Source organism: Coregonus clupeaformis, unplaced genomic scaffold (assembly GCF_020615455.1).
Source record: "Coregonus clupeaformis isolate EN_2021a unplaced genomic scaffold, ASM2061545v1 scaf0173, whole genome shotgun sequence".
In the NCBI taxonomy this organism is placed as follows: Eukaryota; Metazoa; Chordata; class Actinopteri; order Salmoniformes; family Salmonidae; genus Coregonus; species Coregonus clupeaformis.
Genome location: NW_025533628.1, coordinates 402435 through 427540, shown reverse-complemented (window position 1 = coordinate 427540; position 25106 = coordinate 402435). Strand labels below are relative to the sequence as shown.

Genomic DNA, 25106 nt, shown 5'->3' with positions numbered 1-25106 from the left:
CATATTGTGTTCAACCTTTACATTTACGTCATGTAGCAGACGCTCTTATCCAGAGCGACTTACAGTTAGTGCATACATTATTATTATTATTTTTTTTTTTATCATACGTGGGAATCGAACCCACAACCCTGGCGTTGCAAACGCCATGCTCTACAAACTGAGCTACATCCCCTCCCCTACCCTAGACGACGCTGGGCCAATTGTGCACCGCCCCATGGGTCTCCCGGTCACGGCCGGCTCCGACAGAGCCTGGATTCAAACCAGGATCTCTAGTGGCACAGCTAGCACTGCGATGCAGTGCCTTAGACCATTGCGCCACTCGGGAGACTTATCAGTTGAGACTTTATAAGAGCCCTGTACGTGTGTTTTAGGGTGATAACTAGTCTTATAGAACAAGGCGTGTATCAGTAGGCTTAAAATATACCTTCGTCCCCAAGAGATTTCTCCCATCGTTCCCCCGTTATCAGAAATACCTGTGTCAAGAAATATTTTGGGGTTGTAGGTTATACTTAACTGTGATGGAAGGGTGATGCCACTGGGTGGCACCAAATCCCAAAGATATCATCTACGTATGGGATGTAAAGGGAGTGTAGCTTCCTGCTCTTGTGAAGGACAGTATGCTCCCAGTCGGCCATGTATATACTGGTATATGCAGGAGCAAACTTCTTACCCATCGCAGTACCCGAAACCTGCAAATAATGTTTGGAATCAAACTCTAAATCATTGCGCGTTAACCCCAGCTCAAGGAGAGAGAGGATAGCCTCATCTGGTCTATTTGGATCTGGGTGTTTTAGATTTCTGTGACTGCTTTCAGGCATTACTGAGTGTCCATTTTTGTATATAACTAATCTAAATCAATAGAGAAAAGCATTGCTCCAGGGGGTAACTCTAAATCGCAACCTTTTTTTTTTTTTTTACAAACTCATAGGTGTCTTTGCCATAACTAGGATGTCTCTGAGATAGGAGTCAATATACTCTGTCACATTACAGGACTCACTGCCGCAATCTGAAACCATTGGTCCACCAGTGGGAACCTTATACGGGACCGTCTATGTACTTAGGAACCTTGTGTATTTTAATAATAAAATAATAATAATAATAATAATATGCCATTTAGCAGACACTTTTATCCAAACGACTTAGTCATGTGTGCATACATTTTTACTTAACAGATATAATTTTCTGGCTCTCGGCGGGTCAGGACCATACAAACAGTACCTTTGTTTAGAATAAATGTACTTTTAATTCTATAATTCCCCTATAATGTCATCATCCTTCTCTGGGTTGGCAGCTGTAGGGAATGTGCTAAAGGCATCATAGTGTCTGGTGTTGGTCAATTGTCTGTTGGTTTCGCCAGGACAGCGGAGTCACTCACCACCTTCCGGAGACATTTGAAACCCCACCTCTTTAAGGAATACCTGGGATAGGATAAAGTAATCCTTCTACCCCCCCCACCCACACCCCACCAAAAAAATAAAAAAAATAATAATAATATTACAAATTTGTGGTTATCCCACTGGCTATAAGGTGAATGCACCAATTTGTAAGTCGCTCTGGATAAGAGCGTCTGCTAAATGACGTAAATGTAAATGTTTCAATGAGGTAATGGGTTTTGTCCAAAATAACTATTTTATCTGCTGGTTTTATAACTATATCCTGGTTGCTTCGCAATTTCTTTAATACTTGTCGTTGTTCTACAGTCAGATTATTATTATTCACTGTTCTATAAGAGATATTAGAAAAAACTTGTTTCCCACCAAATCAGGTTTTGTATCGGTTTGGAAACCGAGTCCAATTCAGGTTCCCATTTAGATAGTTCGATGAACGGTAATGGTGTTGAATCTCTATCATAATCAAAGTGATCTAATATTTTCAAACATCTATGATATGAATGTAGGTCCCGTCTGAGGCTCTCGCTGTCGGTCTTTAAGGGAGTAGGAATAAAGGTGAGGCCCGTTCAGATTCCTGTAATGTAAATGTCAGAAACAGGTTGAGGATATTGGAAGGTATGGGGGTTGAGGTTAGGGTTTGGGGTTGAGGTTAGGGTTGAGGTTAGGGTTTGGGGTTGAGGTTAGGGTTGAGGCTGGGGTTGAGGTTAGGGTTGAGGGTTAGGGTTGAGGCTAGGGTTGAGGTTTGGGGTTGAGGTTTGGGGTTGAGGTTAGGGTTTGGGGTTGAGGTTAGGGTTGAGGCTGGGGTTGAGGTTAGGGTTGTGGGTTAGGGTTGAGGCTAGGATTGAGGTTAGGGTTGAGGCTAGGGTGGAGGTTAGGGTTGAGGGTTAGGTAAGGATACTGAGGTCTGTTAGGGTTAGAGTTAGGGAAACTCCTGTCCCTATTCCAGACACACATTTTCTCACTCACGCTCTCACTCACACAAACTGGTGAGGCAATGAGGATGATTAATGTTTAATATTAATATGAGGACTAACATGACATCACATCTGATCAATCACATCTGATCAATCTTGATAAGAGTCGAAAACATCCGTTTTCTGGATCCATGTCACTTGATATCACTCTTCACATAATCCAGGTATGTTGTTTTTGTTTCCATTCTGAAGAGAGAACTGATCTGAGATCAGGGGACCAACTCTCAGAGGGACATTGACAGAAATATCGGTAACACTTGATTGGATTTCATAACCCACACATTCATGGGTTATGGGTAATGAATGTGTTAACACGTCTACTTAGGTACCCTATAAATAAAATGTTACAGAAATATGAATCATATAAAAACAGGTAACGGGTCAAGCTTTAATACATCCAGTCAGTGAGTGGAAAACATTTAAATATGGTAGAAAAATAAACCAATGAGACGTTTGGGGCTTGATTCAATCCGTAGTGCTTAAGACCTGCGCTACAGCGCAATATACGTTTAAATAAAGACAATGTTCCCGCGTTTGCGGAGACTGCATTCACGGTAAACGCTGCCTTGGCAGCAGCTAATGGGGATCCATAACAAAATACAAATACAAATGTCGGCTCACTCGGAAATTACCTTTAAATTTCAATCACGCTACGGCGCAGATCTTTAGCGCTATGGGTTGAATCGAGCCCTAAGACGCTAGAAGACAAAGTTGTGTGTCCCAAATTCCCTATTTAGTGCACTACTTTAGACGAGGGCCCATAGGGCTTTGGTCAAAAGTAGTGCACTATATAGGGAATAGGGTGCTATTTAGTACGTACACAAAGACAGTTTCTCCCTTCTTTTATACAGTGACTTTCCTTCCAGGTGCGCTGATAAAACTCTGATCTCAGTGCTGCTAAGTGCCATAGTGCAATAAAAGGCTAATCAAACTGTGATATAACATTAGGACGCATACGGACTCTTTAGTGCTGCTTCCTTAGAACGGCAGTCAATGACGAAGGCGACCCAATAGGACTTACACGTTCCTAGGCAGAAGATGTTTTCTTGGTTTGACACGTTTGACACGTTATTCCCAGCTTGTGACGGAGTTGATCTGGAACTAAAGCCACGATCATAGAGGACCAGGCATTTGTGAGTTCACTTGAATGTCTATCAAGAAGTCCAAGAGGCCCGCGCTCCCACTTTGTACAGCAGGGGGGGACGGAACAGAATGAAATGAAAAGATGGGGAAACCAACTCCTCAACATCAGACCTCCTGTCTGCGGAGCAGTGGATCCTGTCTGTGGAGCAGTGGATCCTGTCTGCGGAGCAGTGGATCCTCCAGCCGGACACGACAGATGGTAGACTATATTAATGTACAAAATGATCCGGTGCTCTCTCCTCTCTCTCCCTGGCTAAAACATTACATTGTTTCAGGATGATTCCATCAAAATGATTTGACCTAAAAAAAGGAGACAGAAAGAGACAGAGGATAGATGCTAAAGGCCTAGATTCAATAAGGAGTCTATTCAATCAGTATCGTGAAGTTCATCGTTACAGCGTGATTGAAATTGAACAGGCAATGTTCCTGCGTTAACTCAATTGACGGTAAACACTGCATATGTCGGCTCAATCGGAAGTTACCTTTACATTTCTATCAAGTCATCTGTAACGCTTCAGCGATACATATTGCATACAGCCCTAAGGCCTAGATTCAATCAGATCAAGCATTAACCGTGCGACAGCAGACGCCCACATACAGTGAGGGGAAAAAAGGATTTGATCCCCTGCTGATTTTGTACGTTTGCCCACTGACAAAGACATGATCAGTCTATAATTTTAATGGTAGGTTTATTTTAACAGTGATAGACAGAATAACAGCAACAAAAATCCAGAAAAAATGCATGTCAGAAATGTTATAAATTGATTTGCATTTTAATGAGGGAAATAAGTATTTGACCCCTCTGCAAAACATGATTTAGTACTTGGTGGCAAAACCCTTGTTGGCAATCACAGAGGTCAGACGTTTCTTGTAGTTGGCCACCAGGTTTGCACACATCTCAGGAGGGATTTTGTTCCACTCCTCTTTGCAGATCTTCTCCAAGTCATTAAGGTTTCGAGGCTGACGTTTGGCAACTCGAACCTTCAGCTCCTTCCACAGATTTTCTATGGGATTAAGGTCTGGAGACTGGCTAGGCCACTCCAGGACCTTAATGTGCTTCTTCTTGAGCCACTCCTTTGTTGCCTTGGCTGTGTGTTTTGGGTCATTGTCACGCTGGAATACCCATCCACGACCCATTTTCAATGCCCTGGCTGAGGGAAGGAGGTTCTCACCCAAGATTTGACGGTACATGGCCCCGTCCATCGTCCCTTTGATGCGGTGAAGTTGTCCTGTCCCCTTAGCAGAAAAACACCCCCAAAGCATAATGTTTCCACCTCCATGTTTGACAGTGGGGATGGTGTTCTTGGGGTCATAGGCAGTATTCCTCCTCCTCCAAACACGGCGAGTTGAGTTGATGCCAAAGAGCTCGATTTTGGTCTCATCTGACCACAACACTTTCACCCAGTTCTCCTCTGAATCATTCAGATGTTCATTGGCAAACATCAGACGGCCCTGTATATGTGCTTTCTTGAGCAGGGGGACCTTGCGGGCGCTGCAGGATTTCAGTCCTTCACTGCAATTGTTTTCTTGGTGACTATGGTCCCAGCTGCCTTGAGATCATTGACAATATCCTCCCGTGTAGTTCTGGGCTGATTCCTCACCGTTCTCATGATCATTGCAACTCCACGAGCTGAGATCTTGCATGGAGCCCCAGGCCGAGAGAGATTGACAGTTATTTTGTGTTTCTTCCATTTGCGAATAATCGCACCAACTGTTGTCACCTTCTCACCAAGCTGCTTGGCAATGGTCTTGTAGCCCATTCCAGCCTTGTGTAGGTCTACAATCTTGTCCCTGACATCCTTGGAGAGCTCTTTGGTCTTGTCCATGGTGGAGAGTTTGGAATCTGATTGATTGATTGCTTCTGCGGACAGGTGTCTTTTATACAGGTAACAAGATGAGATTCGGAGCACTCCCTTTAAGAGTGTGCTCCTAATCTCAGCTCGTTACCTGCATAAAAGACACCTGGGAGCCAGAAATATTTCTGATTGAGAGGGGGTCAAATACTTATTTCCCTCATTAAAATACAAATCAATTTATAACGTTTCTGACATGCGTTTCTCTGGATTTTGTTGTTGTTATTCTGTCTCTCACTGTTCAAATAAACCTACCATTAAAATTATAGACTGATCATGTCTTTGTCAGTGGGCAAACGTACAAAATCAGCAGGGGATCAAATACTTTTTTCCCTCACTGTATGTTTCTGTAACCGTTTGAGAAGTTTGTTTTTAGTTTCCCCGACGGACAGCTTGTTACACTTTTGACATTCTATCACATAAGTTGGGGAGTGGACATGAAGTTAGGGTTAGGGTTAAGGGCTAGGGTGGAGCTGGGGAGTGGACATGAAGTTAGGGTTAAGGGCTAGGGTTAGGGTGGAGCTGGGGAGTGGACATGAAGCTAGGGTTAGGGTTAAGGGCTAGGGTTAGGGTGGAGCTGGGGAGTGGACATGAAGTTAGGGTTAAGGGCTAGGGTTAGGGTGGAGCTGGGGAGTGGACATGAAGTTAGGGTTAAGGGCTAGGGTTAGGGTGGAGCTGGGGAGTGGACATGAAGTTAGGGTTAAGGGCTAGGGTTAGGGTGGAGCTGTGGAGTGGACATGAAGCTAGGGTTAGGGTTAAGGGCTAGGGTTAGGGTGGAGCTGGGGAGTGGACATGAAGTTAGGGTTAAGGGCTAGGGTTAGGGTGGAGCTGGGGAGTGGACATGACGTTAGGGTTAAGGGCTAGGGGTTAGGGTGGAGCTGGGTAGTGGACATGAAGTTAGGGTTAAGGGCTAGGGGTTAGGGTGGAGCTGGGGAGTGGACATGAAGTTAGGGTTAAGGGCTAGGGTTAGGGTGGAGCTGGGGAGTGGACATGAAGTTAGGGTTAAGGGCTAGGGTTAGGGTGGAGCTGGGGAGTGGACATGAAGTTAGGGTTAAGGGCTAGGGTTAGGGTGGAGCTGGGGAGTGGACATGAAGTTAGGGTTAAGGGCTAGGGTTAGGGTGGAGCTGGGGAGTGGACATGAAGTTAGGGTTAGGGTTAAGGGTTAGGGTGGAGCTGGGGAGTGGACATGAAGTTAGGGTTAAGGGCTTGGGTTAGGGTGGAGCTGGGGAGTGGACATGAAGTTAGGGTTAAGGGCTAGGGTTAGGGTGGAGCTGGGGAGTGGACATGAAGTTAGGGTTAAGGGCTAGGGTGGAGCTGGGGAGTGGACATGAAGCTAGGGTTAGGGTTAAGGGCTAGGGGTTAGGGTGGAGCTGGGAAGTGGACATGAAGTTAGGGTTAAGGGTTAGGGTGGAGCTGGGGAGTGGACATGAAGTTAGGGTTAAGGGCTAGGGTTAGGGTGGAGCTGGGGAGTGGACATGAAGCTAGGGTTAGGGTTAAGGGCTAGGGTTAGGGTGGAGCTGGGGAGTGGACATGAAGCTAGGGTTAGGGTTAAGGGCTAGGGTGGAGCTGGGGAGTGGACATGAAGTTAGGGTTAAGGGCTAGGGTGGAGCTGGGGAGTGGACATGAAGCTAGGGTTAGGGTTAAGGGCTAGGGGTTAGGGTGGAGCTGGGGAGTGGACATGAAGTTAGGGTTAAGGGTTAGGGTGGAGCTGGGGAGTGGACATGAAGTTAGGGTTAAGGGCTAGGGTTAGGGTGGAGCTGGGGAGTGGACATGAAGTTAGGGTTAAGGGTTAGGGTGGAGCTGGGGAGTGGACATGAAGTTAGGGTTAAGGGCTAGGGTTAGGGTGGAGCTGGGGAGTGGACATGAAGCTAGGGTTAGGGTTAAGGGCTAGGGTTAGGGTGGAGCTGGGGAGTGGACATGAAGTTAGGGTTAAGGGCTAGGGTTAGGGTGGAGCTGGGGAGTGGACATGAAGTTAGGGTTAGGGTTAAGGGTTAGGGTGGAGCTGGGGAGTGGACATGAAGTTAGGGTTAAGGGCTTGGGTTAGGGTGGAGCTGGGGAGTGGACATGAAGCTAGGGTTAGGGTTAAGGGTTAGGGTGGAGCTGGGGAGTGGACATGAAGTTAGGGTTAAGGGCTTGGGTTAGGGTGGAGCTGGGGAGTGGACATGAAGTTAGGGTTAAGGGCTTTGTCAATTATAGACTGATCATGTCTTTGTCAGTGGGCAAACGTACAAAATCAGCAGGGGATCAAATACTTTTTTCCCTCACTGTATGTTTCTGTAACCGTTTGAGAAGTTTGTTTTTAGTTTCCCCGACGGACAGCTTGTTACACTTTTGACATTCTATCACATAAGTTGGGGAGTGGACATGAAGTTAGGGTTAGGGTTAAGGGCTAGGGTGGAGCTGGGGAGTGGACATGAAGTTAGGGTTAAGGGCTAGGGTTAGGGTGGAGCTGGGGAGTGGACATGAAGCTAGGGTTAGGGTTAAGGGCTAGGTTTAGGGTGGAGCTGGGGAGTGGACATGAAGTTAGGGTTAAGGGCTAGGGTTAGGGTGGAGCTGGGGAGTGGACATGAAGTTAGGGTTAAGGGCTAGGGTTAGGGTGGAGCTGGGGAGTGGACATGAAGTTAGGGTTAAGGGCTAGGGTTAGGGTGGAGCTGTGGAGTGGACATGAAGCTAGGGTTAGGGTTAAGGGCTAGGGTTAGGGTGGAGCTGGGGAGTGGACATGAAGTTAGGGTTAAGGGCTAGGGTTAGGGTGGAGCTGGGGAGTGGACATGACGTTAGGGTTAAGGGCTAGGGGTTAGGGTGGAGCTGGGTAGTGGACATGAAGTTAGGGTTAAGGGGTTAGGGTGGAGCTGGGGAGTGGACATGAAGTTAGGGTTAAGGGCTAGGGTTAGGGTGGAGCTGGGGAGTGGACATGAAGTTAGGGTTAAGGGCTAGGGTTAGGGTGGAGCTGGGGAGTGGACATGAAGTTAGGGTTAAGGGCTAGGGTTAGGGTGGAGCTGGGGAGTGGACATGAAGTTAGGGTTAAGGGCTAGGGTTAGGGTGGAGCTGGGGAGTGGACATGAAGTTAGGGTTAGGGTTAAGGGTTAGTGTGGAGCTGGGGAGTGGACATGAAGTTAGGGTTAAGGGCTAGGGTTAGGGTGGAGCTGGGGAGTGGACATGAAGCTAGGGTTAGGGTTAAGGGCTAGGGTTAGGGTGGAGCTGGGGAGTGGACATGAAGTTAGGGTTAAGGGCTTGGGTTAGGGTGGAGCTGGGGAGTGGACATGAAGTTAGGGTTAAGGGCTAGGGTTAGGGTGGAGCTGGGGAGTGGACATGAAGTTAGGGTTAAGGGCTAGGGTGGAGCTGGGGAGTGGACATGAAGCTAGGGTTAGGGTTAAGGGCTAGGGGTTAGGGTGGAGCTGGGAAGTGGACATGAAGTTAGGGTTAAGGGTTAGGGTGGAGCTGGGGAGTGGACATGAAGTTAGGGTTAAGGGCTAGGGTTAGGGTGGAGCTGGGGAGTGGACATGAAGCTAGGGTTAGGGTTAAGGGCTAGGGTTAGGGTGGAGCTGGGGAGTGGATATGAAGCTAGGGTTAGGGTTAAGGGCTAGGGTGGAGCTGGGGAGTGGACATGAAGCTCGGGTTAAGGGCTAGGGTTAGGGTGGAGCTGGGGAGTGGACATGAAGTTAGGGTTAAGGGTTAGGGTGGAGCTGGGGAGTGGACATGAAGTTAGGGTTAAGGGCTAGGGTTAGGGTGGAGCTGGGGAGTGGACATGAAGCTAGGGTTAGGGTTAAGGGCTAGGGTTAGGGTGGAGCTGGGGAGTGGACATGAAGTTAGGGTTAAGGGCTAGGGTTAGGGTGGAGCTGGGGAGTGGACATGAAGTTAGGGTTAGGGTTAAGGGTTAGGGTGGAGCTGGGGAGTGGACATGAAGTTAGGGTTAAGGGCTTGGGTTAGGGTGGAGCTGGGGAGTGGACATGAAGTTAGGGTTAAGGGCTAGGGTTAGGGTGGAGCTGGGGAGTGGACATGAAGTTAGGGTTAAGGGCTAGGGTGGAGCTGGGGAGTGGACATGAAGCTAGGGTTAGGGTTAAGGGCTAGGGGTTAGGGTGGAGCTGGGGAATGGACATGAAGTTAGGGTTAAGGGTTAGGGTGGAGCTGGGGAGTGGACATGAAGTTAGGGTTAAGGGCTAGGGTTAGGGTGGAGCTGGGGAGTGGACATGAAGCTAGGGTTAGGGTTAAGGGCTAGGGTTAGGGTGGAGCTGGGGAGTGGACATGAAGCTAGGGTTAGGGTTAAGGGCTAGGGTGGAGCTGGGGAGTGGACATGAAGCTCGGGTTAAGGGCTAGGGTTAGGGTGGAGCTGGGGAGTGGACATGAAGTTAGGGTTAAGGGTTAGGGTGGAGCTGAGGAGTGGACATGAAGTTAGGGTTAAGGGCTAGGGTTAGGGTGGAGCTGGGGAGTGGACATGAAGCTAGGGTTAGGGTTAAGGGCTAGGGTTAGGGTGGAGCTGGGGAGTGGACATGAAGCTAGGGTTAAGGGTTAAGGGTTAGGGTGGAGCTGGGGAGTGGACATGAAGTTAGGGTTAAGGGCTAGGGTTAGGGTGGAGCTGGGGAGTGGACATGAAGTTAGGGTTAAGGGCTAGGGTTAGGGTGGAGCTGGGGAGTGGACATGAAGTTAGGGTTAGGGTTAAGGGTTAGGGTGGAGCTGGGGAGTGGACAGGAAGTTAGGGTTAAGGGCTAGGGTTAGGGTGGAGCTGGGGAGTGGACATGAAGTTAGGGTTAAGGGCTAGGGTTAGGGTGGAGCTGGGGAGTGGACATGAAGCTAGGGTTAGGGTTAAGGGCTAGGGGTTAGGGTGGAGCTGGGGAGTGGACATGAAGTTAGGGTTAAGGGTTAGGGTGGAGCTGGGGAGTGGACATGAAGTTAGGGTTAGGGTGGAGCTGGGGAGTGGACATGAAGCTAGGGTTAGGGTTAAGGGCTAGGGTTAGGGTGGAGCTGGGGAGTGGACATGAAGCTAGGGTTAGGGTTAAGGGCTAGGGTGGAGCTGGGGAGTGGACATGAAGCTCGGGTTAAGGGCTAGGGTGGAGCTGGGGAGTGGACATGAAGTTAGGGTTAAGGGTTAGGGTGGAGCTGGGGAGTGGACATGAAGTTAGGGTTAGGGTTAGGGTTAGGGTTAGGGTGGAGCTGGGGAGTGGACATGAAGTTAGGGTTAAGGGCTAGGGTTAGGGTGGAGCTGGGGAGTGGACATGAAGTTAGGGTTAAGGGCTAGGGTTAGGGTGGAGCTGGGGAGTGGACATGAAGCTAGGGTTAGGGTTAAGGGCTAGGGGTTAGGGTGGAGCTGGGGAGTGGACATGAAGTTAGGGTTAAGGGCTAGGGTTAGGGTGGAGCTGGGGAGTGGACATGAAGTTAGGGTTAGGGTGGAGCTGGGGAGTGGACATGAAGCTAGGGTTAGGGTTAAGGGCTAGGGTTAGGGTGGAGCTGGGGAGTGGACATGAAGCTAGGGTTAGGGTTAAGGGCTAGGGTGGAGCTGGGGAGTGGACATGAAGCTCGGGTTAAGGGCTAGGGTGGAGCTGGGGAGTGGACATGAAGTTAGGGTTAAGGGTTAGGGTGGAGCTGGGGAGTGGACATGAAGTTAGGGTTAAGGGCTAGGGTTAGGGTGGAGCTGGGGAGTGGACATGAAGCTAGGGTTAAGGGCTAGGGTTAGGGTGGAGCTGGGGAGTGGACATGAAGTTAGGGTTAAGGGCTAGGGTTAGGGTGGAGCTGGGGAGTGGACATGAAGCTAGGGTTAGGGTTAAGGGCTAGGGTTAGGGTGGAGCTGGGGAGTGGACATGAAGCTAGGGTTAAGGGCTAGGGTTAGGGTGGAGCTGGGGAGTGGACATGAAGTTAGGGTTAAGGGCTAGGGTTAGGGTGGAGCTGGGGAGTGGACATGAAGCTAGGGTTAGGGTTAAGGGCTAGGGTTAGGGTGGAGCTGGGGAGTGGACATGAAGCTAGGGTTAAGGGTTAAGGGTTAGGGTGGAGCTGGGGAGTGGACATGAAGTTAGGGTTAAGGGCTAGGGTTAGGGTGGAGCTGGGGAGTGGACATGAAGTTAGGGTTAAGGGCTAGGGTTAGGGTGGAGCTGGGGAGTGGACATGAAGTTAGGGTTAAGGGCTAGGGTTAGGGTGGAGCTGGGGAGTGGACATGAAGTTAGGGTTAAGGGCTAGGGTTAGGGTGGAGCTGGGGAGTGGACATGAAGTTAGGGTTAAGGGCTAGGGTTAGGGTGGAGCTGGGGAGTGGACATGAAGTTAGGGTTAAGGGCTAGGGTTAGGGTGGAGCTGGGGAGTGGACATGAAGCTAGGGTTAGGAATAAGGGCTAGGGTTAGGGTGGAGCTGGGGAGTGGACATGAAGTTAGGGTTAAGGGCTAGGGTTAGGGTGGAGCTGGGGAGTGGACATGAAGCTAGGGTTAAGGGCTAGGGTTAGGGTGGAGCTGGGGAGTGGACATGAAGCTAGGGTTAAGGGCTAGGGTTAGGGTGGAGCTGGGGAGTGGACATGAAGCTAGGGTTAGGGTTAAGGGCTAGGGTTAGGGTGGAGCTGGGGAGTGGACATGAAGTTAGGGTTAAGGGCTAGGGTTAGGGTGGAGCTGGGGAGTGGACATGAAGCTAGGGTTAGGGTTAAGGGCTAGGGTTAGGGTGGAGCTGGGGAGTGGACATGAAGTTGAGGTTAAGGGCTAGGGTTAGGGTGGAGCTGGGGAGTGGACATGAAGCTAGGGTTAAGGGCTAGGGTTAGGGTGGAGCTGGGAGTGGACATGAAGCTAGGGTTAGGGTTAAGGGCTAGGGTTAGGGTGGAGCTGGGGAGTGGACATGAAGCTAGGGTTAGGGTTAAGGGCTAGGGTTAGGGTGGAGCTGGGGAGTGGACATGAAGCTAGGGTTAAGGGTTAAGGGTTAGGGTGGAGCTGGGGAGTGGACATGAAGTTAGGGTTAAGGGCTAGGGTTAGGTGGAGCTGGGGAGTGGACATGAAGTTAGGGTTAAGGGCTAGGGTTAGGGTGGAGCTGGGGAGTGGACATGAAGTTAGGGTTAGGGTTAAGGGTTAGGGTGGAGCTGGGGAGTGGACATGAAGTTAGGGTTAAGGGCTAGGGTTAGGGTGGAGCTGGGGAGTGGACATGAAGTTAGGGTTAAGGGCTAGGGTTAGGGTGGAGCTGGGGAGTGGACATGAAGCTAGGGTTAGGGTTAAGGGCTAGGGGTTAGGGTGGAGCTGGGGAGTGGACATGAAGTTAGGGTTAAGGGTTAGGGTGGAGCTGGGGAGTGGACATGAAGTTAGGGTTAGGGTGGAGCTGGGGAGTGGACATGAAGCTAGGGTTAGGGTTAAGGGCTAGGGTTAGGGTGGAGCTGGGGAGTGGACATGAAGCTAGGGTTAGGGTTAAGGGCTAGGGTGGAGCTGGGGAGTGGACATGAAGCTCGGGTTAAGGGCTAGGGTGGAGCTGGGGAGTGGACATGAAGTTAGGGTTAAGGGTTAGGGTGGAGCTGGGAGTGGACATGAAGTTAGGGTTAGGGTTAGGGTTAGGGTTAGGGTGGAGCTGGGGAGTGGACATGAAGTTAGGGTTAAGGGCTAGGGTTAGGGTGGAGCTGGGGAGTGGACATGAAGTTAGGGTTAAGGGCTAGGGTTAGGGGTGGAGCTGGGGAGTGGACATGAAGCTAGGGTTAGGGTTAAGGGCTAGGGGTTAGGGTGGAGCTGGGGAGTGGACATGAAGTTAGGGTTAAGGGCTAGGGTTAGGGTGGAGCTGGGGAGTGGACATGAAGTTAGGGTTAGGGTGGAGCTGGGGAGTGGACATGAAGCTAGGGTTAGGGTTAAGGGCTAGGGTTAGGGTGGAGCTGGGGAGTGGACATGAAGCTAGGGTTAGGGTTAAGGGCTAGGGTGGAGCTGGGGAGTGGACATGAAGCTCGGGTTAAGGGCTAGGGGTGGAGCTGGGGAGTGGACATGAAGTTAGGGTTAAGGGTTAGGGTGGAGCTGGGGAGTGGACATGAAGTTAGGGTTAAGGGCTAGGGTTAGGGTGGAGCTGGGGAGTGGACATGAAGCTAGGGTTAAGGGCTAGGGTTAGGGTGGAGCTGGGGAGTGGACATGAAGTTAGGGTTAAGGGCTAGGGTTAGGGTGGAGCTGGGGAGTGGACATGAAGCTAGGGTTAGGGTTAAGGGCTAGGGTTAGGGTGGAGCTGGGGAGTGGACATGAAGCTAGGGTTAAGGGTTAAGGGTTAGGGTGGAGCTGGGGAGTGGACATGAAGTTAGGGTTAAGGGCTAGGGTTAGGGTGGAGCTGGGGAGTGGACATGAAGTTAGGGTTAAGGGCTAGGGTTAGGGTGGAGCTGGGGAGTGGACATGAAGTTAGGGTTAAGGGCTAGGGTTAGGGTGGAGCTGGGGAGTGGACATGAAGTTAGGGTTAAGGGCTAGGGTTAGGGTGGAGCTGGGGAGTGGACATGAAGTTAGGGTTAAGGGCTAGGGTTAGGGTGGAGCTGGGGAGTGGACATGAAGTTAGGGTTAAGGGCTAGGGTTAGGGTGGAGCTGGGGAGTGGACATGAAGCTAGGGTTAGGAATAAGGGCTAGGGTTAGGGTGGAGCTGGGGAGTGGACATGAAGTTAGGGTTAAGGGCTAGGGTTAGGGTGGAGCTGGGGAGTGGACATGAAGCTAGGGTTAAGGGCTAGGGTTAGGGTGGAGCTGGGAGTGGACATGAAGCTAGGGTTAAGGGCTAGGGTTAGGGTGGAGCTGGGGAGTGGACATGAAGCTAGGGTTAAGGGCTAGGGTTAGGGTGGAGCTGGGGAGTGGACATGAAGTTAGGGTTAAGGGCTAGGGTTAGGGTGGAGCTGGGGAGTGGACATGAAGCTAGGGTTAGGGTTAAGGGCTAGGGTTAGGGTGGAGCTGGGGAGTGGACATGAAGTTGAGGTTAAGGGCTAGGGTTAGGGTGGAGCTGGGGAGTGGACATGAAGTTAGGGTTAGGGTGGAGCTGGGGAGTGGACATGAAGCTAGGGTTAGGGTTAAGGGCTAGGGTTAGGGTGGAGCTGGGGAGTGGACATGAAGCTAGGGTTAGGGTTAAGGGCTAGGGTGGAGCTGGGGAGTGGACATGAAGCTCGGGTTAAGGGCTAGGGTGGAGCTGGGGAGTGGACATGAAGTTAGGGTTAAGGGTTAGGGTGGAGCTGGGGAGTGGACATGAAGTTAGGGTTAAGGGCTAGGGGTTAGGGTGGAGCTGGGAGTGGACATGAAGCTAGGGTTAAGGGCTAGGGTTAGGGTGGAGCTGGGGAGTGGACATGAAGTTAGGGTTAAGGGCTAGGGTTAGGGTGGAGCTGGGGAGTGGACATGAAGCTAGGGTTAGGGTTAAGGGCTAGGGTTAGGGTGGAGCTGGGGAGTGGACATGAAGCTAGGGTTAAGGGTTAAGGGTTAGGGTGGAGCTGGGAGTGGACATGAAGTTAGGGTTAAGGGCTAGGGTTAGGGTGGAGCTGGGAGTGGACATGAAGTTAGGGTTAAGGGCTAGGGTTAGGGTGGAGCTGGGGAGTGGACATGAAGTTAGGGTTAAGGGCTAGGGTTAGGTGGAGCTGGGGAGTGGACATGAAGTTAGGGTTAAGGGCTAGGGTTAGGGTGGAGCTGGGGAGTGGACATGAAGTTAGGGTTAAGGGCTAGGGTTAGGGTGGAGCTGGGGAGTGGACATGAAGTTAGGGTTAAGGGCTAGGGTTAGGGTGGAGCTGGGGAGTGGACATGAAGCTAGGGTTAGGAATAAGGGCTAGGGTTAGGGTGGAGCTGGGGAGTGGACATGAAGTTAGGGTTAAGGGCTAGGGTTAGGGTGGAGCTGGGAGTGGACATGAAGCTAGGGTTAAGGGCTAGGGTTAGGGTGGAGCTGGGGAGTGGACATGAAGCTAGGGTTAAGGGCTAGGGTTAGGGTGGAGCTGGGGAGTGGACATGAAGCTAGGGTTAGGGTTAAGGGCTAGGGTTAGGGTGGAGCTGGGAGTGGACATGAAGTTAGGGTTAAGGGCTAGGGTTAGGGTGGAGCTGGGGAGTGGACATGAAGCTAGGGTTAGGGTTAAGGGCTAGGGTTAGGGTGGAGCTGGGGAGTGGACATGAAGTTGAGGTTAAGGGCTAGGGTTAGGGTGGAGCTGGGGAGTGGACATGAAGCTAGGGTTAAGGGCTAGGGTTAGGGTGGAGCTGGGGAGTGGACATGAAGCTAGGGTTAGGGTTAAGGGCTAGGGTTAGGGTGGAGCTGGGGAGTGGACATGAAGCTAGGGTTAGGGTTAAGGGCTAGGGTTAGGGTGGAGCTGGGGAGTGGACATGAAGCTAGGGTTAAGGGCTAGGGTTAGGGTGGAGCTGGGGAGTGGACATGAAGCTAGGGTTAGGGTTAAGGGCTAGGGTTAGGGGTTAGGGTGGAGCTGGGGAGTGGACATGAAGCTAGGGTTAAGGGCTAGGGTTAGGGTGGAGCTGGGGAGTGGACATGAAGCTAGGGTTAAGGGCTAGGGTTAGGGTGGAGCTGGGGAGTGGACATGAAGCTAGGGTTAAGGGCTAGGGTTAGGGTGGAGCTGGGGGTGGACATGAAGCTAGGGTTAAGGGCTAGGGTTAGGGTGGAGCTGGGGAGTGGACATGAAGCTAGGGTTAAGGGCTAGGGTTAGTGTGGAGCTGGGGAGTGGACATGAAGTTAGGGTTAAGGTTAAGGGCTAGGGTTAGGGTGGAGCTGGGGAGTGGACATGAAGCTAGGGTTAAGGGCTAGGGTTAGGGTGGAGCTGGGGAGTGGACATGAAGCTAGGGTTAGGGTTAAGGGCTAGGGTTAGGGTGGAGCTGGGGAGTGGACATGAAGCTAGGGTTAGGGTTAAGGGCTAGGGTTAGGGTGGAGCTGGGGAGTGGACATGAAGTTAGGGTTAAGGGCTAGGGTTAGGGTGGAGCTGGGGAGTGGACATGAAGCTAGGGTTAGGGTTAAGGGCTAGGGTTAGGGTGGAGCTGGGGAGTGGACATGAAGCTAGGGTTAGGGTTAAGGGCTAGGGTTAGGGTGGAGCTGGGGAGTGGACATGAAGTTAGGGTTAAGGGCTAGGGTTAGGGTGGAGCTGGGGAGTGGACATGAAGTTAGGGTTAAGGGCTAGGGTTAGGGTGGAGCTGGGGAGTGGACATGAAGCTAGGGTTAGGGTTAAGGGCTAGAGGTTAGAGGTTAGGGTGGAGCTGGGGTTAGGTGTATGTAGGGTTAGGGGTTAAAGGTCAGAGGTTAGGGTTATAATCATCTTTACCTGGACGTGGAATTCCTCAGAATAAGTTCTTACTTTTCTGTGGACAAAAATAAAATACATCAATGAAGCATAGTCTGCATTATCCCCATATATCCCAAACCTTACACTGCAGTAGACTCAGCAGACATGTCCTACATTTTGGATGAAGAACAATGTTCAAAATACAAAACTGTAAACATAAAAAGGAGGGTTTCTAGTGCATTGTGATATGCTGCAAACTGTTATCAACACACGCATCACTTTGCTTTTTCAGCCCCTACACCACTTACCATGTTTACCAGAGAATCTCTCAAATGATGTTCTGCCATCCTGAGTATCATCCAACTAAACAACAAACTAACAAACAGAAAGCAAGAAACAAAGAAAAGGAAAAAGCAAGAGAACAATGGAGAACTGAAGTCTGATAGAGATGGAGATGGAGGGAAGACATTCACAGCTCTATATGGGGAAGACATTCACAGCTCTATAGAGGGAAGACATTCACAGCTCTATGGAGGGAAGACATTCACAGCTCTATAGAGGGAAGACATTCACAGCTCTATATATTCACAGCTCTATAGAGGGAAGACATTCACAGCTCTATGGAGGGAAGACATTCACAGCTCTATGGAGGGAAGACATTCACAGCTCTATATAGGGAAGACATTCACAGCTCTATATATTCACAGCTCTATAGAGGGAAGACATTCACAGCTCTATAGAGGGAAGACATTCACAGCTCTATATATTCACAGCTCTATAGAGGGAAGACATTCACAGCTCTATAGAGGGAAGACATTCACAGCTCTATGGAGGGAAGACATTCTCAGCTCTATATATTCACAGCTCTATAGAGGGAAGACATTCACAGCTCTATAGAGGGAAGACATTCACAGCTCTATATATTCACAGCTCTATAGAGGGAAGACATTCACAGCTCTATAGAGGGAAGACATTCACAGCTCTATATATTCACAGCTCTATAGAGGGAAGACATTCACAGCTCTATATATTCACAGCTCTATAGAGGGAAGACATTCACAGCTCTATAGAGGGAAGACATTCACAGCTCTATAGAGGGAAGACATTCACAGCTCTATGGAGGGAAGACATTCACAGCTCTATAGAGGGAAGACATTCACAGCTCTATGGAGGGAAGACATTCACAGCTCTATAGAGGGAAGACATTCACAGCTCTATATATTCACAGCTCTATGGAGGGAAGACATTCACAGCTCTATAGAGGGAAGACATTCACAGCTCTATAGAGGGAAGACATTCACAGCTCTATAGAGGGAAGACATTCACAGCTCTATGGAGGGAAGACATTCACAGCTCTATAGAGGGAAGACATTCACAGCTCTATAGAGGGAAGACATTCACAGCTCTATGGAGGGAAGACATTCTCAGCTCTATGGAGGGAAGACATTCACAGCTCTATGGATGGAAGACATTCACAGCTCTATGGAGGGAAGACATTCACAGCTCTATGGAGGGAAGACATTCACAGCTCTATATAGGGAAGACATTCACAGCTCTATATAGGGAAGACATTCACAGCTCTATAGAGGGAAGACATTCACAGCTCTATAGAGGGAAGACATTCTCAGCTCTATGGATGGAAGACATTCACAGCTCTATATAGGGAAGACATTCACAGCTCTATGGAGGGAAGACATTCACAGCTCTATGGAGGGAAGACATTCACAGCTCTATGGAGGGAAGACATTCACAGCTCTATAGAGGGAAGACATTCACAGCTCTATAGAGGGAAGACATTCACAGCTCTATAGAGGGAAGACATTCACAGCTCTATAGAGAGAAGACATTCACAGCTCTATGGAGGGAAGACATTCACAGCTCTATGGAGGGAAGACATTCACAGCTCTATATATTCACAGCTCTATGGAGGGAAGACATTCACAGCTCTATAGAGGGAAGACATTCACAGCTCTATGGAGGGAAGACATTCACAGCTCTATAGAGGGAAGACATTCACAGCTCTATAGAGGGAAGACATTCACAGCTCTATAGAGGGAAGACATTCACAGCTCTATAGAGAGAAGACATTCACAGCTCTATGGAGGGAAGACATTCACAGCTCTATGGAGGGAAGACATTCACAGCTCTATGGAGGGAAGACATTCACAGCTCTATGGAGGGGAAGACATTCACAGCTCTATGGATGGAAGACATTCACAGCTCTATAGAGGGAAGACATTCACAGCTCTATGGAGGGAAGACATTCTCAGCTCTATGGATGGAAGACATTCACAGCTCTATGGATGGAAGACATTCACAGCTCTATGGAGGGAAGACATTCACAGCTCTATGGAGGGAAGACATTCTCAGCTCTATATATTCACAGCTCTATGGAGGGAAGACATTCACAGCTCTATAGAGGGAAGACATTCACAGCTCTATGGAGGGAAGACATTCACAGCTCTATATATTCACAGCTCTATAGAGGGAAGACATTCACAGCTCTATAGAGGGGACATTCACAGCTCTATATATTCACAGCTCTATAGAGGGAAGACATTCACAGCTCTATAGAGGGAAGACATTCACAGCTCTATATATTCACAGCTCTATAGAGGGAAGACATTCACAGCTCTATGGAGGGAAGACATTCACAGCTCTATAGAGGGAAGACATTCACAGCTCTATAGAGGGAAGACATTCACAGCTCTATAGAGGGAAGACATTCACAGCTCTATGGAGGGAAGACATTCACAGCTCTATAGAGGGAAGACATTCACAGCTCTATAGAGGGAAGACATTCACAGCTCTATATATTCACAGCTCTATAGAGGGAAGACATTCACAGCTCTATGGAGGGAAGACATTCACAGCTCTATATATTCACAGCTCTATGGATGGAAGACATTCACAGCTCTATAGAGGGAAGACATTCACAGCTCTATAGAGGGAAGACATTCACAGCTCTATATATTCACAGCTCTATGGATGGAAGACATTCACAGCTCTATGGAGGGAAGACATTCACAGCTCTATAGAGGGAAGACATTCACAGCTCTATAGAGGGAAGACATTCACAGCTCTATGGAGGGAAGACATTCACAGCTCTATATATTCACAGCTCTATAGAGGGAAGACATTCACAGCTCTATAGAGGGAAGACATTCACAGCTCTATAGAGGGAAGACATTCACAGCTCTATGGAGGGAAGACATTCACAGCTCTACACAGCTCTATAGAGGGAAGACATTCACAGCTCTATGGAGGGAAGACATTCACAGCTCTATGGAGGGAAGACATTCACAGCTCTATGGAGGGAAGACATTCACAGCTCTATGGAGGGAAGACATTCACAGCTCTATAGAGGGAAGACATTCACAGCTCTATGGAGGGAAGACATTCACAGCTCTATATATTCACAGCTCTATAGAGGGAAGACATTCACAGCTCTATAGAGGGAAGACATTCACAGCTCTATATATTCACAGCTCTATAGAGGGAAGACATTCACAGCTCTATGGAGGGAAGACATTCACAGCTCTATATATTCACAGCTCTATAGAGGGAAGACATTCACAGCTCTATGGAGGGAAGACATTCACAGCTCTATAGAGGGAAGACATTCACAGCTCTATAGAGGGAAGACATTCACAGCTCTATAGAGGGAAGACATTCACAGCTCTATAGAGGGAAGACATTCACAGCTCTATAGAGGGAAGACATTCACAGCTCTATGGAGGGAAGACATTCACAGCTCTATAGAGGGAAGACATTCACAGCTCTATAGAGAGAAGACATTCACAGCTCTATGGAGGGAAGACATTCACAGCTCTATATATTCACAGCTCTATATATTCACAGCTCTATAGAGGGAAGACATGCACAGCTCTATAGAGGGAAGACATTCACAGCTCTATGGAGGGAAGACATTCACAGCTCTATATATTCACAGCTCTATGGATGGAAGACATTCACAGCTCTATGGAGGGAAGACATTCACAGCTCTATAGAGGGAAGACATTCACAGCTCTATGGAGGGAAGACATTCACAGCTCTATAGAGGGAAGACATTCACAGCTCTATAGAGGGAAGACATTCACAGCTCTATGGAGAGAAGACATTCACAGCTCTATATATTCACAGCTCTATGGAGGGAAGACATTCACAGCTCTATAGAGGGAAGACATTCACAGCTCTATGGAGGGAAGACATTCACAGCTCTATATATTCACAGCTCTATAGAGGGAAGACATTCACAGCTCTATATATTCACAGCTCTATAGAGGGAAGACATTCACAGCTCTATATATTCACAGCTCTATGGAGGGAAGACATTCACAGCTCTATATATTCACAGCTCTATAGAGGGAAGACATTCACAGCTCTATATATTCACAGCTCTATAGAGGGAAGACATTCACAGCTCTATGGAGGGAAGACATTCACAGCTCTATGGAGGGAAGACATTCACAGCTCTATATATTCACAGCTCTATAGAGGGAAGACATTCACAGCTCTATATATTCACAGCTCTATGGAGGGAAGACATTCACAGCTCTATAGAGGGAAGACATTCACAGCTCTATAGAGGGAAGACATTCACAGCTCTATGGAGGGAAGACATTCACAGCTCTATAGAGGGAAGACATTCACAGCTCTATAGAGGGAAGACATTCACAGCTCTATAGAGGGAAGACATTCACAGCTCTATAGAGGGAAGACATTCACAGCTCTATAGAGGGAAGACATTCACAGCTCTATAGAGGGAAGACATTCACAGCTCTATAGAGGAAGACATTCACAGCTCTATGGAGGGAAGACATTCACAGCTCTATGGAGGGAAGACATTCACAGCTCTATAGAGGGAAGACATTCACAGCTCTATGGAGGGAAGACATTCACAGCTCTATAGAGGGAAGACATTCACAGCTCTATGGAGGGAAGACATTCACAGCTCTATAGAGGGAAGACATTCACAGCTCTATGGAGGGAAGACATTCACAGCTCTATATATTCACAGCTCTATGGAGGGAAGACATTCACAGCTCTATAGAGGGAAGACATTCACAGCTCTATGGAGGGAAGACATTCACAGCTCTATATATTCACAGCTCTATGGAGGGAAGACATTCACAGCTCTATAGAGGGAAGACATTCACAGCTCTATGGAGGGAAGACATTCACAGCTCTATGGAGGGAAGACATTCACAGCTCTATAGAGGGAAGACATTCACAGCTCTATGGAGGGAAGACATTCACAGCTCTATAGAGGGAAGACATTCACAGCTCTATGGAGGGAAGACATTCACAGCTCTATATATTCACAGCTCTATGGAGGGAAGACATTCACAGCTCTATATATTCACAGCTCTATGGAGGGAAGACATTCACAGCTCTATATATTCACAGCTCTATGGAGGGAAGACATTCACAGCTCTATGGAGGGAAGACATTCACAGCTCTATGGAGGGAAGACATTCACAGCTCTATGGAGGGAAGACATTCACAGCTCTATATATTCACAGCTCTATGGAGGGAAGACATTCACAGCTCTATGGAGGGAAGACATTCACAGCTCTATAGAGGGAAGACATTCACAGCTCTATGGAGGGAAGACATTCACAGCTCTATATATTCACAGCTCTATGGAGGGAAGACATTCACAGCTCTATAGAGGGAAGACATTCACAGCTCTATAGAGGGAAGACATTCACAGCTCTATGGAGGGAAGACATTCACAGCTCTATGGAGGGAAGACATTCACAGCTCTATAGAGGGAAGACATTCACAGCTCTATAGAGGGAAGACATTCACAGCTCTATGGAGGGAAGACATTCACAGCTCTATAGAGAGAAGACATTCACAGCTCTATGGAGGGAAGACATTCACAGCTCTATAGAGGGAAGACATTCACAGCTCTATGGAGGGAAGACATTCACAGCTCTATATATTCACAGCTCTATGGATGGAAGACATTCACAGCTCTATATATTCACAGCTCTATGGATGGAAGACATTCACAGCTCTATATATTCACAGCTCTATGGATGGAAGACATTCACAGCTCTATATATGCACAGCTCTATGGATGGAAGACATTCACAGCTCTATAGAGGGAAGACATTCACAGCTCTATGGATGGAAGACATTCACAGCTCTATGGATGGAAGACATTCACAGCTCTATAGAGGGAAGACATTCACAGCTCTATGGAGGGAAGACATTCACAGCTCTATATATTCACAGCTCTATGGAGGGAAGACATTCACAGCTCTATGGAGGGAAGACATTCACAGCTCTATGGAGGGAAGACATTCACAGCTCTATGGAGGGAAGACATTCACAGCTCTATATATTCACAGCTCTATGGAGGGAAGAAATTCACAGCTCTATAGAGAGAAGACATTCACAGCTCTATAGAGGGAAGACATTCACAGCTCTATGGAGGGAAGACATTCACAGCTCTATGGAGGGAAGACATTCACAGCTCTATGGAGGGAAGACATTCACAGCTCTATGGAGGGAAGACATTCACAGCTCTATATATTCACAGCTCTATGGAGGGAAGAAATTCACAGCTCTATAGAGAGAAGACATTCACAGCTCTATAGAGGGAAGACATTCACAGCTCTATAGAGGGAAGACATTCACAGCTCTATGGAGGGAAGACATTCACAGCTCTATAGAGGGAAGACATTCACAGCTCTATGGAGGGAAGACATTCACAGCTCTATAGAGGGAAGACATTCACAGCTCTATAGAGGGAAGACATTCACAGCTCTATGGAGGGAAGACATTCACAGCTCTATGGAGGGAAGACATTCACAGCTCTATATATTCACAGCTCTATAGAGGGAAGACATTCACAGCTCTATAGAGGGAAGACATTCACAGCTCTATGGATGGAAGACATTCACAGCTCTATGGAGGGAAGACATTCACAGCTCTATGGAGGGAAGACATTCACAGCTCTATATATTCACAGCTCTATAGAGGGAAGACATGCACAGCTCTATGGAGGGAAGACATTCACAGCTCTATGGAGGGAAGACATTCACAGCTCTATATATTCACAGCTCTATAGAGGGAAGACATTCACAGCTCTATAGAGGGAAGACATTCACAGCTCTATGGAGGGAAGACATTCACAGCTCTATGGAGGGAAGACATTCACAGCTCTATATATTCACAGCTCTATGGAGGGAAGACATTCACAGCTCTATAGAGGGAAGACATTCACAGCTCTATGGAGGGAAGACATTCACAGCTCTATGGAGGGAAGACATTCACAGCTCTATAGAGGGAAGACATTCACAGCTCTATGGATGGAAGACATTCACAGCTCTATGGAGGGAAGACATTCACAGCTCTATATATTCACAGCTCTATGGAGGGAAGACATTCACAGCTCTATATATTCACAGCTCTATGGAGGGAAGACATTCACAGCTCTATATATTCACAGCTCTATGGAGGGAAGACATTCACAGCTCTATATATTCACAGCTCTATAGAGGGAAGACATTCACAGCTCTATATATTCACAGCTCTATGGAGGAAGACATTCACAGCTCTATGGAGGGAAGACATTCACAGCTCTATAGAGGGAAGACATTCACAGCTCTATAGAGGGAAGACATTCACAGCTCTATGGAGGGAAGACATTCACAGCTCTATGGAGGGAAGACATTCACAGCTCTATAGAGGGAAGACATTCACAGCTCTATAGAGGGAAGACATTCACAGCTCTATAGAGGGAAGACATTCACAGCTCTATGGAGGGAAGACATTCACAGCTCTATATATTCACAGCTCTATGGAGGGAAGACATTCACAGCTCTATAGAGGGAAGACATTCACAGCTCTATGGAGGGAAGACATTCACAGCTCTATAGAGGGAAGACATTCACAGCTCTATAGAGGGAAGACATTCACAGCTCTATAGAGGGAAGACATTCACAGCTCTATAGAGAGAAGACATTCACAGCTCTATGGAGGGAAGACATTCACAGCTCTATGGAGGGAAGACATTCACAGCTCTATGGAGGAACATTCACAGCTCTATGGAGGGAAGACATTCACAGCTCTATGGATGGAAGACATTCACAGCTCTATGGAGGGAAGACATTCACAGCTCTATGGAGGGAAGACATTCTCAGCTCTATGGAGGGAAGACATTCACAGCTCTATGGATGGAAGACATTCACAGCTCTATGGAGGGAAGACATTCACAGCTCTATGGAGGGAAGACATTCACAGCTCTATATAGGGAAGACATTCACAGCTCTATATAGGGAAGACATTCACAGCTCTATAGAGGGAAGACATTCACAGCTCTATAGAGGGAAGACATTCTCAGCTCTATGGATGGAAGACATTCACAGCTCTATATAGGGAAGACATTCACAGCTCTATGGAGGGAAGACATTCACAGCTCTATGGAGGGAAGACATTCACAGCTCTATGGAGGGAAGACATTCACAGCTCTATAGAGGGAAGACATTCACAGCTCTATAGAGGGAAGACATTCACAGCTCTATAGAGGGAAGACATTCACAGCTCTATAGAGAGAAGACATTCACAGCTCTATGGAGGGAA

General features: G+C 48.5%; 1 protein-coding gene across 1 annotated transcript in view; it reads right to left on the bottom strand.

The window, feature by feature from the left end:
* Positions 1 to 2400: 2400 nt before the first annotated feature.
* LOC121578767 (regulator of G-protein signaling 7-like) overlaps positions 2401 to 25106 on the bottom strand; it is a 268935-nt gene continuing 246229 nt past the window's right edge. Inside the window, exons 17-18 of the mRNA XM_045213932.1 lie at positions 16548 to 16584; positions 2401 to 3808 (exon numbers count right to left, since the gene is read on the bottom strand). Coding sequence (XP_045069867.1) covers positions 16564 to 16584 — 21 coding nt within the window. The 3' untranslated portion in view covers positions 2401 to 3808; positions 16548 to 16563. The remainder of the gene's footprint in view (positions 3809 to 16547; positions 16585 to 25106) is intronic.